Source organism: Wyeomyia smithii, chromosome 2 (genome assembly GCF_029784165.1).
Source record: "Wyeomyia smithii strain HCP4-BCI-WySm-NY-G18 chromosome 2, ASM2978416v1, whole genome shotgun sequence".
NCBI classification, from domain to species: Eukaryota; Metazoa; Arthropoda; class Insecta; order Diptera; family Culicidae; genus Wyeomyia; species Wyeomyia smithii.
Window position 1 is genome coordinate 261,111,507 of NC_073695.1, and position 16,634 is coordinate 261,128,140.

The window sequence follows — 16,634 nt, forward strand, 5'->3', positions numbered from 1 at the left end:
CGATTTTTGTTGCATACAAACAAACGGTTCAAGCAGATTCAAAACAACAAGTTGCAGCATGTAATTTTTTTTTATTTTGTTCCCAGATTAGTTCTAAGGTGAACAAATTATAACAATACATTTTATTGTTATTTTTGCAAGATTTTCCTCGAAAGCAATGTTGAGTCCCAATATTCTCCACAGCGTATAACATATTTCTTCTTAACGAAAACCCAATACGTGAAGTAACATGCAAATTTGGACAATTTCATAGGTCATATTCCTCGTGGACTAGTTTTTGATGATTTTAGACCACCTTCCCTCTCAGTGGATAATCATTCATATATATTCTAGAAATTTTGTATGAATCTTGGACATTCGCTAACATAAACTGTTCACGTAGAATGTGAATGGCCCCCAAATTGCTTTCCATATTTATAAACTCGTTAAAGTCGTTTTAGGCTGTGTTTAGTGAAAGTAGCAAAATGATACTCCAAATTCATCAAAACAATGAAGTGATCAAAGTCACCCCGGAATGATGATTGGTGTAAAATTTTTAGAGCATATTTAAAAACAGCCAAATTTTTGCTGAACTTTTGAAGTAGTGACTGAATCTTTCTTAATGCATGCCAGTACTTATTTTAAAAATATCAAACAATATTGTTTTCAGTATATTCTGGAAATATTAAGGATACAATCAAAAAAGTGATAAAAGTCACCCCAGTTTACGGTAATTAGGAAGTGCAACCTGCGTAAAAAAAGTGTAAAAAAGACCTTACTGTACAACAACAGGTTTCTGAGCTATAATTCTATACATGTTCTTATCCTGAGTCTGAAAATCCACGGAAAATGTTCAGTTTGCTAGGCTAACTTGTGTGCAAAGTTTCTTTGACATGAAAAACGGTCGAATTTGAATGAAATACTATTCATCTGGAATGGTTCAAACGAAGATGTTCAAGTTACGAGTTCAAAATATTCTACAATAATTTAAATTAAATTTTTATACCATAAAATGAACATTTGAAAAAATTTTCATGTTGAGGATTTGCTCAACTTGCTGTTGAAATCATATCATTACATCATAACTCGAGAACTAAAAAGCCCACCCTAAAAAATGTATGTATTACCAAAAAAAAATCATGTTTTATTTTTTTCTAATATATTTACATCGGAAGGGAACGACCGGATTTTCGGCCGAACAAAACTCAACCTTCTGTCCCTGTGTCATTTACAACCTAGAACTTGTCACTCTGTCAAAAGTTATGACAGATAACAGATGGCGAGAGCAGTCAGGCAGAGACTATATAATTAGTCAAAAGCCCAATTAGATAATTATGCAACACCATTTTACAAGGTTTTTGAAAACGTTTCTAAAAGTCCTGGGCTGACTTACAGTCAAAATAGTGGAAGATCAACTCGTCCAGCAACTAATAGTTGTGCCGATATTCTACCAAAAATGGGCAAATTAAACGATAAAGTGTGTTATTGAATACTTTCACAAACGCCATTTTATCCGACTCTGTGCAAACATGCAAACACACATGGGCCTGTTTTTTTGATTCCTGTATGCTCAAAATTGTTAATTTATACAATAACGGATTAGATCACTTCAATTATCATTTTCCAGAACCGAATGAGAGTAGTTAATTTGTTATATTAGGAACACATCTCATTTCAAAACGAGAGCAAGAAATTCGAAGAGAAATCCGACAAACTTTCGAACATTTTGCATATTACTAATCAAGACAACGAAAACTTATGCCGTCGCATTTTATGCTCTACCTTCGCCAGCTTCACACTATCCGCAGTTCCAAGTTCCACCACATCGACAGCGCATTGGCAGCCGTCGGCCGTATAGCAGGGCTAGCTAATGTACCTACTCTGTTAACCGCGTTCTCTGCATCTACCACCACCCACCATCACCACCCGTTCGTTCATTCGGTTAAAGCCACTCCACACTTCCGCGCACAAGATGCAAGACCACGTAAACCCAGTGGGTTGCGACCAATTCTCGCCTGCATGCCATCTCTCGCTCTCTCCCACCGCTGAATCCGAAACCGTCCGGTGGTGCAAGCGGGACAACTCTAGCTTTAGCTCGCGCGACTATCTGCCTACCTGTGCTCTGCACCTGAGCGGCCCCTAGCTGTGTGTCTGTGTGTGCCTCACGTTCGCCTCAACCAACAACGCAACGGTGGCTGTGTGGCTCTCCAAGCTCAACGGGTGCTTGATTTTGCTCAACGCTTTCGTGCTTCTCGTTTCCTGCCTATGTCAGTCTGGCACTGGTAACCAGAGCAAGAGCTGCTTCTATCAGCACCGTCGAAAGGCGAACCGAGATCGAGCGCCGGTCGATCGCGCGTAGATTTTCACCCGAGAGTGGATTTTCTTGTCTTGCTCTTCGTGTGTTGTTTGTTTTAGTTTTTTTTTCGTTTATTTTGTCCTCGATCAAACCGATCCGTGACAGCGTACGATGCTGCCGAACCGATCACCGGCAGGGACCTTGCGTGCGTGCGTGCGAAATCTGTAGAGGAACAATCCGAAAATCGCGAAACAGAAATCTGGTTCCCATCGTGGACCGCGGTGAAGTTCGCAAACCTGTTATCTGTGAAATATTGCCCGGTTTTCTGCTCACGCACATCGAGTGAAATTCGAAGGGAAAAATATGATCGCAGCAGTGTAGTCGTCCTACCGGAGTGTTCCTTATTCGGAGCGATAAGTGAATAATCAAGTGCTTGCTGGTGAAGTGGAAATTTTGTGATAATTAAACAGAAACGCCCAATAAAGAACGTGGTGTAAAAATTCCAGTAACCCGCGACGTTAATTAACGATCTCACACTTCAGGTAGCACACACCGAGTCAAGTTAGCAAACCGGAGAAGCCAGCAGTGGATGTGACCGTAAACAGACCGACGACCATTGTCAAGTGTCACTGCTATTTGTTTCCGATCAACTTTTAATTAATTAATTACCGGTGCCACCCGTTGAACCCCACTAGGGAACGTGTGAGGATCTTTCCGCTGAGTGCGCGTCTTCAACGAAGAACAAAACTGTGTGCGAAACCTTGACCGTGTTGACCCTACAAACCAACCACCCCCCGCCCACCTCCTCCTTCAACCGTCCGTTTATTATCCACAAGGGAACTAGGTTCCGCGAAGGCGCCACGGCACCTCGGCCGGCACCCGCTTCCTATATGATGTTGATAGGGTCCGCCATCGGGAGTGAGTTCGCACAGCTGCCGACCAGTGGAGCCGCCCCGTGGAGCATGGAACCACCGAGGGCACCCGGGGGGTTGCCCCCGGGCCAGCAGCAGCCTCCGCCACCGACGATGCAGCTGTCACCGACCGGTAAGTGAGCTTTACTAGAGTTCCGACGGGGTTCTTCGTTACGTGAATTGGGGCGGAAAATGTGCGAATTACGAAGTGAAATAATGGGTATGAGGACAATGTGATTTGCGACTTCAAGTTGAATTCAAATCAAAGATTAGTGCACTCTTCTTGTAAAACGGATCCCGATCGAAATTATGAGAGTACACATCAGTATTAAGGAAAAAAACTTAATAACCTCCCAGCAGTCATTTTCTAGAACTGTAATTCATTCAACTGTTGATTAGCTTTTATCCAGTTATTACATTACAAAATGTTCCTTTAAAAATTCTATTAAATATATTTGCTTATGGGAAATGGCAATAATCTTACATTTTTCCAGTTTGAACTCCAGGGCGAATATTTTGTTCACTTTTGTCGACCAGTTGTCCACACAGGTGGGCTCCTGAGCTCAAAAAAGTGGAAATGTGTAAAGTCTTCAGAGACTTAAATGGAGTTTCCTGTAAGCGAACGTAGAAGCGACGAACTCGTCGAGAAATTTCATTTCGCTAGGGGCACCAAAGAATACAGGAATGGTTAAAAAGCCATTATCTTTTGTATTATTTTAGTTTGAGCTCCAGGGCAAAGCCCTTGTTGACTAGTGCATCAAGGTCACGACTTTTTTTTGTTTCCAATTAGTAAAGGGCAAATTTTTTATTTTTTGAAGATAAACATCTAAGCATTCTTTCAGTCGGAGCGAAGAAAATCAATTCTTCAATTCCTCACAGTTGACATTTTCATCAAGACGTTCATACCTTTACTGGGTTTTTGCCTAAGTAAAGGTTTCTGACTTCTTCCGTGCTCCTTAACTTAAATGTTCAATATTCTCTGTATATAAGAAAGTGGTTGTGAAACTTCTGATTAGCATTTGGTACCTTTTAACCAAGCTTTAGCTAGTGTTTCCTTCATTCTTCTTTTAGCATATATCTAGATAAACATTTCAAAAGGTCCTATCTGTCTTCATCGTTTTTCCGGAGCGTCTTTTCATTTTGATACTGGTCCAGCTTTAGTGGCTCTCCCAATCAGAGTTTTCGTTCAGAAGGCTGTGATTCCTCCGCTATCAACTTGTGCAAATAACGTGTCATAAAAGGGTGTTTAATAAGTTGTGATGATTGAATGAAAGTGATCGATCAAAGAATCGATGAAAGCAGATAGGACCTTTTGATATGTTTCTCTAGATATTTTTGGTCTGAATATTTGAATGTGAATTTGATGAAGTATGAAATAAAGGTAACCACGTCTACATTTGCGTAGTTTTAGTTCCCTGTGTGAGATATAGGTTACATGCTCACACATTTTCAACAACAATGACTTTAGTGACCTTTTTAACCACGAGAGGGGTTGTTGTCTTTACGACTTTTTACATGAAAAATGCTGGAGTGAACTATACTGGTTTATTAGATACAGTCAGGGTTTTTTACGCGGTTTTTCATACGCGGATTTTTTACGAGGTTTTTTTACGCGGATTTTTGAATTGACGAGGTTTTTTTTACGCGGATTTTTGAATTAACGCGGTTTTTTTTACGCGATACCGCGCTAATTCAAAAAAAATTTCGCGAATTTCCGAATTAACGTGGGTTTGGAACCAGAAACGTTTAAGTGTTTATCTAGTAAAAGACTTAGTCCAAAAAATACTCTCCGCCCACCGAAAGATCCATCAAAGAGGACAATTTTGAATACTGGTTCTAGAGCGTTTCGGGTTTTTTTTTTCTAAAGCCCTTCTTGCTTGACTACTTTACGCGGATTTAAAAAAAACGTTGGTTTTATTACGCGGATTTTTAACTAGCGCGGTTTTTTACGCGGATTTTCAAATTAACGCGGTTTTTTTTATGAGGTACGTATCCCCGCGTAAAAAAAACCTGACTGTATCTGATAAAAGTTCATTGATCTTTGCTAAAAGTCTTCTCTTTGGCTTATTTTGGTGTTGCTTCGAAGCATACTTTAGTTTTGTAGACAAAAAAAAAACGATATTTTTGGCTAGTCTCGAACTTCATGCCAACAATTCGGCTCAGAAAGTTGTGAATTTATATTCGAAAGGGATTTCTTTCGCGGAATGTTTTCAATAAACGTTAGTGAAACATTTGACTTGCTTTTTCGCTTGCGTTATTAGAGGAAGTGGGAACTGCGCCAATCCACTAAATAACAAATTTATTAACGGTAATTTTCAATTGACGTATCAGCGATTTCGTTAATTTTTGATTCGTTAAGCGAGACTCTTTGTTACGCTAGAAATTTGATGTATGAAATGCTAATCACCAATTCGCTCAATTTACAGCAGAGCAAGAATTTTTTATCAAAACCATAATTTTCTGAATAAAAAGCATAAACTACTTAAATTAAGCGATAAGAGCTAGTCTTGTTTCATACCGGTAGGTGCGAATATAGAGTTATATTGGTGGTTCATAGGAATATGTGAGAAAGAAAAATAATATCTGTGTCGTTTTTGTAAAATTAACAAAAATGAACTCCACTCCGGGGCGCTAAATATACTTTTCACGCATTTTGATGCAGTTGCGGTTACTACACAATTTCGATTGACGAAAACATAATAATTGAATAATAAGTTTATAATGGCTATTAGCGTTCATCGATTAACAATGGTAATTTTTTCTAGGAGAGTTATTTTTTGACGGTATCCCGTACTGAGTATTACCAACTTTATTTTTATCTACTATCACATATTCATTCTTTCCTATCTAGTCTATTTTCAAATTTAATACTAAGGAGCCTTAGCAACAAAGAAGAAGACAGATTAAATCGTTATCTTGTATGCATATAAAAATTTAGTTTTGTCTGTCTGTCTGATCCATACAGACTTGGATTTCCTGAAGCGAACTGCATGAAAATTTGTATGTAGATGTTTTCAAGGTCGGGAAGTTCCTATGAAAGTTTGAGACCCCTTTCTACTCTGGAAGGGAGGGCTTCTATACAAATGAAACACAAATTCCTGTATAACTCGCGAACTTATCAAGCAAATGGAACTAAATATGGCCTGTGAAACTTTTTGTAGACAAAAAATATTTTCATGACATTTCAACTCCCTTTTCTGGAAGTAAAGAAATCTCATACAAATCAAACAGGAATTTCTGCGCAACTCAGGAACTAGTATTCCAGTAAATGGAACTAAATTTGACATGTAAAGGTTTTTGAGAGCAAGAAATATTTTTATGGTGCATAACATAACATTCCCCTTTTCTGGTAAAAAGGGATACCACACAAATCCAACACAAATTTCTGCATAGCTCGGGAACTAATCAAGCAAATGGAACCTACTCTATAATGTGTAAGTTTTTGAGAGCAAGAAATGTTTCTATGGTTCCGGAAAACAGACTAAAATGATATATACTAATATAATAGTCAAAGTTTAAACGTTTTGGGACAGTTTTCTACGTCATTTTTTTTCAAATCAACTTAGTCTTTTTTATGCGTTTCCATACGTATTTAGAACGTATCTCGCATCTTTCGGTGTTTTTTTTTTTTTTTTTTTTGTAAGATAAGTATGGAGAATTTATGCTAACTTTAGATCGGCAACACTGCTTTTCGAAGCATTTACCAGCCTTCGCCGGCTCTTACCCTTACTCTAAATTCGTTTTTTTTTTTTGAGGATTCACTCTTTTTTTATTGAGCCGGTCACAATTATTCAGTGAACATCAAAGATAAATTTGAATAAAAATGACTTATAACTTGTAACCGTTGCAAAAATGTTCAATTCTTGTTGAGGAATTTATGGTTTTTATGATAACTATGAGTTATACTGTTGGTCATCATCAGCAGCAACATTGCGGTTTTTTCCTTGATTGCACGCGAATAAAAATAGTGTACCGTTAGACCAGCGATGCCTCTAACAGTATGTTTTCTTACAAGACATCAGTTTTTTTAGGTTCTAACAGCCACGCACAAGTAGGACTGTGCGTAACCACATCAATATTGCGTCTTTCTAGAGCATCTTTTGTACTGTTTCGGAGACTCAAAATCAAAACACTTTTGAAGAATTAACCGGTGCTAGTATTGGCATGATGATTCGTACTGGTATTGGTAATATTTTTCAGAATGCAGCAGTGCAAGCAGTAATCAATACTGATAATCTTGGTACTGACTAGGTTAATGCAAATATGAACTAATCGATTCACTACCATGAATCCGGTCATTCAAAAATATCATCAAATCAATAACAATTAAAAAGACATTGGATTTGTTTAAAACATTTTGCATTTAACGACGACTCTGGTTTTATTTATATACATTCGGTTCCACGTTACTGGCACCAGCTTCAGTAAATTCTGTTGCAACAAGGTTCGCTATTAGCTGTTTCGGTTGCTGACTGTGATTAGGGATGCACGAGCCTTTGATACGCACCGACTCGCGGAAGTAACCAGCGGTTTTTTTGAGCGCCCCAAACTGATCGTTTGCCCAAAACCGAAGTCTACCAAAACACCACAATTATGTGTATACTATACATATTCTGATTCCGATCTCTGTCAATGTATTTATTACGCAACTGTTGCGTTATCCTTTGGACACATTTATTGTGCATAGCCAGAGCATTTAATGTGCGTTTTGATAGGATACATAGGATGATGTAAGCATGAACTTTTGCGTGCAGGTTAACTACATTCTAACAGCAATCGATTGGAAACATATCAATGCAACCGTCCAAATGCGTAACAATGTAACGTTAACTATTGTACTGTTGAATATCTTATCCAGCACAGCTGACACTAAAGGATACAAATGATTTGACATTGTAAACGATTTGTTGTTGAGATTTTTATTTTGCTCGCTCGAGTGTAAAACGCTTCGCCCACCGTAGGCGTAACTCTCAGTAGTCACGTATAAAAGCTTGGCATGCAAAAATTTATTCTTCATTGTATAACCGATCACTGCAGATCATTTAAAATATATCCAGAATGTCCCAGTTTTAATGAATATTTTAAATTGGCATAGGGGAACTGCTCCATTATTTATTTCATTAAGCCGATATTTACGAAGAATGCACGGATTAAACATGAAATTTTAACGAAACCATTGAACAAATAAACTAAATATGCTTACGTGCTTATATGGAATCGTTCGGCATTGTATATTAAGTAAAATTAGCTAGATTTATCCTGAATTTTGTAAAACAATTCTCACGACGCCTCCATTTTCATCACACTGTTAAACATGAATGAATAACATTATCATGAATGAACGTAGCCGCAGCCCGTCGTAGTAGGTTACCTAGATATCTGCTGTAGTTGTTTACGTGCAAAATTGGTAACCTAGGTAACCACTACAGTGCTATAGTATCATGTCAATTATGTCGGAATAATTTAGCATTTTCAGTATGATTTTTTCGTATTAACAAAAACTGATTTGGCAACTTTTGATTTTCTTCAACGCAGTGAAAACAGATGAAAATACATACAGTTGTAATTCAGGAATTGGAGAAATTCATCTCATATATTTCTGCTAATTCAAGCTTGTTTCTGGAATTTTGAAGTGAACATTTCAAAGATTAAAGTATTCTTAGTGTAGTGAGTGATTTTGTTTGGTGAATAAAATAAAAAGTGGTCCACTAGTGATGAAAAATGAATGATGAAATGAATTAAATGAGTTTAAGAGTGCAAATGCCCGTCTATAATATCAAATTTAGTGCTTTTAAGTGAGTTTTTGAGGGTTATACTTTATGAGTAATCTAAAGTGAACTAAGAAGAAGGATTAGCAGATTGGTTTAAGAAGAAAATATGCGTTTTTTCCTGTTTTTAATAGTGTTTTCTTGTTGTATGAGATGAATATATGGGCTGAAATGAATAATGGAGCAGTTCCCCTATTTGATTTGGCTGAAACTTTGCACAGATGTTCTAATGGGCTTAAGGTGTCATTTTGTGCTATAAGTTTTTTTTTTTTTCGAATCACCAATAATTTGTGAAAAGAGTTTATGTAAGGGTATAGATGATTAGAAATTAGGATTAAAATAAATATTTCAAAAAGTCTATATTTTAAACTACAAAATATAAGCTAAACATTAATAATTGTCTGGTTATGGAGAAAAAAGAAAAAAAAATTAAAAAAAAAATTAAACCCAGAACGGTTTTTATTCTGGTATTTCGTTCATCTCGTGCTGGACTTCAATCCCCGATAGGTCGAATTCATCATCTGCTACGGAATGGTCACAATTGCCTAAGGAGCTGTTCTGCCGAATGTTAAAGTTGCTCAGCTCTCGAAGAAAACGTATAGGAAAGCATAATTCTTTACTTTGTAAAAACTATAATCAACTACCCTTTCAACCCTTTCCGACCGAGCTCGCACAATTGTCTAGTTAAAAAGTGACGGATAACAATACCTAAATCAAAGCTATTCCTATATATAAACACTTGCTTGCTCCGGTTTTTTATTTTTCGTTTCATGTTAATGGGCCAGTACTCCGATTTTATTTTACACGCTAGAGCTTTTCAGTCTCCATGAAGACACTAATTCTGTTCAATATGGCAGTCCCTGAATAACCAGTATGTTGCTGCATAGGCTTGAACATAAACCATTTTTCTCATTGAGTATCCAAATACATAGGTACTAATGAAACGGTAATCAATTGTAAATCAAGTTGGCACAAGTTCAAAATATGAAAATTCCATTCAAAAACACATTTTTACTTTCCTTTTCTCGCGACTCACATCTTTACCGCCAAATCGTCAAAATGTGCTTCCCACGAACCGACCCTAACTCCGAGAGCCCAACCGTGATAAATCATCATCGATCTTCAAATTCAAATCCCACCCGTGCCAGGACTCAAGCTGTCAACGACGATGGCGGCCTCGCGGATCCCCAGTCAAACCGTCCGGTGCAAATTAGCATCGAAGCATGCGCTGCGCATTCACTGACGACGACGACGACGACGCATCCTTCGCGCGCAGTCGCAGCGTCACGATCTGCTGCAGCGGCGGGCAATGCCCGTGCGAGATATTTATCAAAATCAAGTCAAACTTGCTCACAAATAAGATCAATCATTCGTCGCGAGTTCGAGTTTGAGGCGGGATGCGTAAGCGAGAGGGGCAACCATCACACCCGGCGTTGTTGTGCTGTGCGATGATGGGCCCAGGAGTCAGGTTACGTTTCATCCACAAAGGTGGTGGGGCGGAAGGTGTAGTGAACTTAAAAATTCGACTTGTGAAATTGCTTGTCCCGGTTCCCGAGAACTTTGGCAAATGTTCTCGGTGAAATCATGCGCGCGTTGATGGCTCGAGTGGAATCCTGCATCCTGGTTAGCGAACCTATACATTAGAGAAATGACAAGACACTCACCGTTAAGGTAACTGTCAACATCAAAACGGGCGAGTTGTATCATTTTGCATTGCCGTTATCCGTTTTGATGTTGACAGTTGCCTTAACGGTGAGTGTCTTGTCATTTCTCTAATGTATAGGTTCGCTAATCCTGGTAGAGCTACAATGCGTTACGCGTCATTGAAGCAACGCAAGTGAATCCGAGGGTGGTAGGAACTACCGTGCCGGGAGGTTGCTTGGAGCCATGCAATTTCCCATCTCGGAGGCAGAACTACCGTAAGCATTCAACATCCCCGGGTGACGGTGAGTAATAAAGAGAAAGATCTGATGACAATAACAGGTAGTGTAACCGAAAAAAAAACTGTCAAAATCAACGACAACATCCGCCAGCTCATTAAATTGTTGCGAAACAGTTACCAACGGTAGGGACGGAGAAGAAAAAGAAGAAAGCCGAATTTCGCGCTCCGGCGGGTCCAGGAGGTGTCTCCAGTGGTTGTGCGAGCGATCGGAGAAGAACATGACAAATAATGCTTATGTATGCAATCATAATATTCGAGGTATGAGACGCGATCGCGATCAAGATCCCGCGATCCCGCGGGAGCAGGTAATGCGCGAACGACAAATTGATCATAAACGGGCATTGCATCGTGGCGATCGATCGATCGATGGATCGCGGCCACAGTGAACGGGTTTTGTGAGCAACTGGTGAAACTTGGCATTTCATCGCGGCTTGTTTGGGGGGCAGGGTAACTAAGCTGTGGATCGTCTATTGTCTACAGGTTTCTTCGAACGACGCGACAAATAACATACCTGTTTGTCGTAATAACGTACATAGGAGCTCAAGTTTCATGGAGCTTGCAAGCTCAAAGTTTTTTCGTCATAGTAGATAATATTAGCTATCAGTGCGATTTCAAAGTTGGTTTTGATTTGCGGCGCTAGTAATTAGCCGTAACTAATGACATTTAGTTTGACAAACTGTTGTTAAATCATCGGCCAAACTGTTTAGTAATCGTTTGTTTCAATCATGTTATTATGACTTGAAATTGCTCATTGTGCTTAAGCTCAACAACGCTACCTATTTTTAATTGATAATAACACTAGTTTGAAGTGCGATTCGTAAACCGAATGCCCCAACTTATTTTTGGCTTGACCAATGTAAATCTTGTCACAATGTGGACATGCGATTTTATGAACACCTGCTAAAGTTAAAATCGTATTCATCAACTACACGCAAAAGTTCAGTTTCCCAAAAAAAAGTTTGGAATGCCTAACGTAACAACTGTGCACTGGATACACTGACAGAGATCGAAACCTGATCGTTCTGTGGAATCAAACGCACATTAATGAAACCAGAGTCATGGTTAAATGCAAAATGTTTAGAACAAACTCAAATGTTTATTTTTTAATTTTGTTGATTCATGATGTTTCGAATGACCGGATCCATGAAAATGAACAAATCAGTTTATATTCGCATTACCCTAATCTGCCCAAAATCATCAGTATTGATTGCTGGTTGCACTGCTTTAACGATTGCAGCATACTGAACATAAGTTGATACTATATAATTGTAGTGGTTTAGAGCAGCCTAATACATTTAATTTACGCTAGGGCATCAAATGTGTCAGTCTCGGCACGCATTCGTTGTACAGATTTTAATCTTAATCATCGATTGTGTTAATTCTGCACAATATTGATGGTATGTGTGATAGGGTGGTTTCGCACCATTAATCTTTTGCGTGTACTCTTTTCGATCTGCTGTTAACGGTGTGAGTGTTGTGTAAGATTTTTTGTGTTGCATTCGTTTCTTCTTATCACAAATAGCTTGGATGGTTTTTCTATTATAACCATTCTGCTCGTCAATTTCAAATAGTAAAAAGCAACCGTATTCGTGGATTTTCAAAACATTTCGAATTCAAAGTGGTCGGAGTTCTTAACAACGATTACATCCAAAACAGGAAGTATGTTGTTTTGTTCAATTTCCAGAATAAATCGGATACTTTTAGAATATCATTCAAAATTTTTCAAAATATTCTGCAGTTCCCACTATTTAAAATGTGAAAACTATCATTCACGTACCTATACCAACGGTCAGGAAAGAAATCTCTTTCGTTTAATTTATCTTCCAAGTTTGCCTATGAAAGTTTACATAGGAAAAGTGAAATAGGATTTCCCATTGGTGCTCCCTTCGTTTGTTTGGAAAATATCCCACAGAATGAATTGTAAATTGTTTCTTTTCTCCTACGAATTATAAACCACACATTGATGTTGTAAAGTAGGCAATGCATGTGATTTTTTTTCCGAGGATGCGAAAAATGAACAAGAGCTGCTCTGCCGGTACCCGGATAACTGTCCCATAATGAAAAACAACATGTTGAGAAAACAGCGATTTAATATTATCCATGAATTTTCGGATTTCCAGCAATTACATCCAGAACCAATGACCATAACAGTTTCATGGCAGCACAAGTTTATCGTTGAAAACAAAAAAACATGGATGGAATTGGTTTTACGTTATATAACTTGAGAAGAAGACAAAATGGGACAAAATATGCGGGTACATTTCAAAAGTACTCGCATATTTTGTCCCATCACATATAAATTAAACCAGCAACCGGCAGTATCATTGGCAACGTGGATTGTACTACAGAAAAACGACATTAGTCTAGTTAATTAAATGTCATACTTCTATATGACTAGAATAATACGATATACACTAATCTGGAGCAAAATTATATGTTTGCAGTTTATACCACTATGCAGTGGGACTGTAATGCGGGTACTTTCAATATGGGACAAAAACAACTTGGTATTTTTTCCATGTTTTTCCATACAAAAGTATCAATTTTAATTTTTTTACAGAAAATATGATAACAATTAAGTCGATTTCCGATGATAACTCAAAAGTGACCAAAATCAGTATGGGACAGTTATGCGGGTACCGGCAGTGCTGGTGTGATTTAGACTTAGAAAAAAATTTGCCTCGTACAGACGGGATTCGAACCCGCAATCTTCGATGTCTCCGGCATGGTGTTTTGGCCAAGTAAACTACTGGGGAAGTAGTTTCCTCCAAGATCAATATCGATCACCCTTCACTATTGCGCCCTGCTCCAAGCACGCCTCGATCAACCAAGACTAAATGACACCCTCAGCCCTTGTTCATTTTCGCATCTCAAAAAAAAAAAAAAATACAGACATTGCCTACTTTACGTTTTAAAATGTAAGTCACAGTACAAAGAAATGTAATTAGTTCATGAAGCACAGATTGATGTTAAAAAGTTTCAAAATCTTTCGATTGCATACTAGGTACATCGTTGTCTAAATCAAAAAGCTACGGAATAAGGAATAATGCTTTGAAACTGTTGAAAACTTACTTAACTGGTGGCAAACAATGTGTAATCGTTGATAACCACACCAGCTGAGATTTGACCATGAGCTTCGGTGTACCTCAAGGTTCTGTATCAGGCCCACTCTGCCGGTACCCGCATAACTGTTCCATACTGATTTATGTCGCTTTTGAGTTATCATCGGGAATTGACTTGATTGTTATCAAATTTTCTGTAAAAAAATTTAAATTGATACTTTTGTATGGAAAAACATGGAAAAAATACCAAGTTGTTTTTGTCCCATATTGAAAGTACCCGCATTACAGTCCCACTGCATAGTGGTATAAACTGCAAACATATAATTTTGCTCCAGATTAGTGTATATCGGGTTATTTTAGGCATATAGATGTATGTCATTTAATTAACTAGACTAATGTTGTTTTTCTGTAGTACAATTTACGTTTTTTTTTCTGTGTGGACTCGTCACTACGACCAGCGCTTAGATCTATTGTGATACTGCCCAGGTGTTTTCTGTACTCCGCACTTTATATTATTAGCAGTAACACTATTGAAGTAAGTGATACGCTTATCTTTCATATCAGTGCTTGTGTGTAATTACCTTTCCGTTTCAAGCTTACTGCTCTACTATACCGAGCCTCTGTCCATCCTAACAATATCGCCTAGTTAGAATTCGCTGGAGAGAACTTTCATTAAGGGCGTACTATCGAAACCTATTCAGGTAACCTCGGGAGTTCCTCAAGGCTCTCATTTGGGCCCTCTACTATTTATATTATTTGTAAACGACATTTCCTTTATTCTAAAACATGTAAAAACTCTTATTTATGCCGACGACATAAAACATTTCTTTGAATTTTAAAACGCTGATGATGTAAACATTTTTCGTAACGAGATAAAATATTTTTATATTTGGTGTAAAAAAAGTCTTCTTCAGCTAAACGTAAAAAAATGTAGTTCGATGGCTTTTGGCAGAAAAAGAAACATACCAAGCATTATTATTTCCTTAGGAGATCAGGTAGTAGAGAAATGTGAACGAGTTAGGGACTTAGGAGTCATACTCGACCCAAAATTAACATTCACTGATCATTACAATACAATTATCAATAAGGCTAGTAACATGCTCAGTTTCATAAAACGTTTCTGCTATAATTTTCAAGATCCATACACAATAAAAACACTTTATAATTCCTATGTCAGGTCACTTTTGGAATACTGTAGCATTGTATGGTCTCCGTTTTCTGCAACACATGTAGTGTAAGTTGCCAGTAGACTCAACCGTGAGCGTTGGTGAGACTCCCTGAACAAAATGCCTCAGGGTCGGCACGCTTATCCTTATTTTTCGCGGGTTGTCTGGGAAATGCTTGAAAAGCCGATGTAAACACGTATTTGGCTAATTACAATTCTTTTATTCTCGCAAACCTGGCCTCCCACTTTCTTATATTCTATCTAACCTTTTCTTCTCCTTTTCGGGGCCCCTTTCTTCCTGTGCTTCCTTCACCTTTCGCCACCAATCTGCAACCGGCTGACGCGATATCCTCCACCTTTGCCGCCAACAACCGCGACAATTCCGCGTTCTTTGCCGCCCTCGCTGGTGAACACTGTAGCGTTGAACTGGCGGTGTGTTGGAATCCGGCCTGATCCTGGACGATGAGCTTTCCGACGGTTTTCCCAAAGCAGCTGTGGTTTTTCCAAACCGAATCTACGTGGTTATCCAAATTCAAACTTCGGGGTTCTGGGGAAGCGAAAATTAGAATTTCATCAGCTTTCTGGCGAGGGCACTCTTCGGCTAAACGGCGTAGGGCGGCTTGGCTTACCTGTTGTCCACAAATTCCACTCTTGACCACTACGATTAATTACACTTTTAACTAGCTTCCTTTTTTTTTACGGTCTGCTTCGATCTATCGACTTTTTACGAGTGATCAAGACTCGATTCTCGATAGGATCAACAGGTTATTGCCCTACGCCAACGGTCATTGCCCTCGCCAAGCAAATAAGCAGCTCTCTCCCGCCAGATCCTACTTAGTCCTCTCTCCATTGCGGCTCCATTTCGCCCATCTTCTGGTGGCGGGATGCACTAACCTCATGGGTGGGTGGCTGCGTTCATACGTTAATCGTTGGGTGGCATGGGCGTCGGGAGGGTAACATCCACATAAACAAACACTTCCCAATTAAAACAAACAAAATAAAACGAATATATATATATATATATATATATATATATATATATATATATATATATATATATATATATATATATATATATATATATATATATATATATATATATATATATATATATATATATATATATATATATATATATATATATATATATATATATATATATATATATATATATATATATATAATAAATCTCAATAACCTTCTAAGCGGAGGCTACCAACGCTTACAGTAGATAGAATAGAATCAGTACAAAAACAATTCCTGTTATATGCACTTCCTAATCTACGATGGACGTCATTTCCCCTACCATCATATGACGAACGCTGCAGACTTATTGACATCCAATTATTAATAGCCCGTCGTGAATTCGCAATGATGTCATTTGTTAACGATATCGTATCTCAGCGTGTCGATTCACCCGAAATATTATCAAAACTCAATTTTTTTGTACCTTCTAGAAATTTACGAACTCGGACTTTGTTTTCTTTAAATCATCAACGAAACAATTATGC

At 38.1% G+C, this 16,634-nt stretch overlaps 1 protein-coding gene across 3 annotated transcripts in view; it reads left to right on the top strand.

Moving 5' to 3' along the window:
- Positions 1-2,266: 2,266 nt before the first annotated feature.
- The window catches only part of LOC129724126 (paired box protein Pax-6-like), a 190,923-nt gene continuing 176,555 nt past the window's right edge, over positions 2,267-16,634 (top strand). For all 3 annotated transcript variants that reach the window (XM_055678768.1, XM_055678769.1, XM_055678770.1), the window contains exon 1: positions 2,267-3,319. In XM_055678768.1, coding sequence (XP_055534743.1) covers positions 3,166-3,319 — 154 coding nt within the window. In that variant the 5' untranslated portion in view covers positions 2,267-3,165. The remainder of the gene's footprint in view (positions 3,320-16,634) is intronic.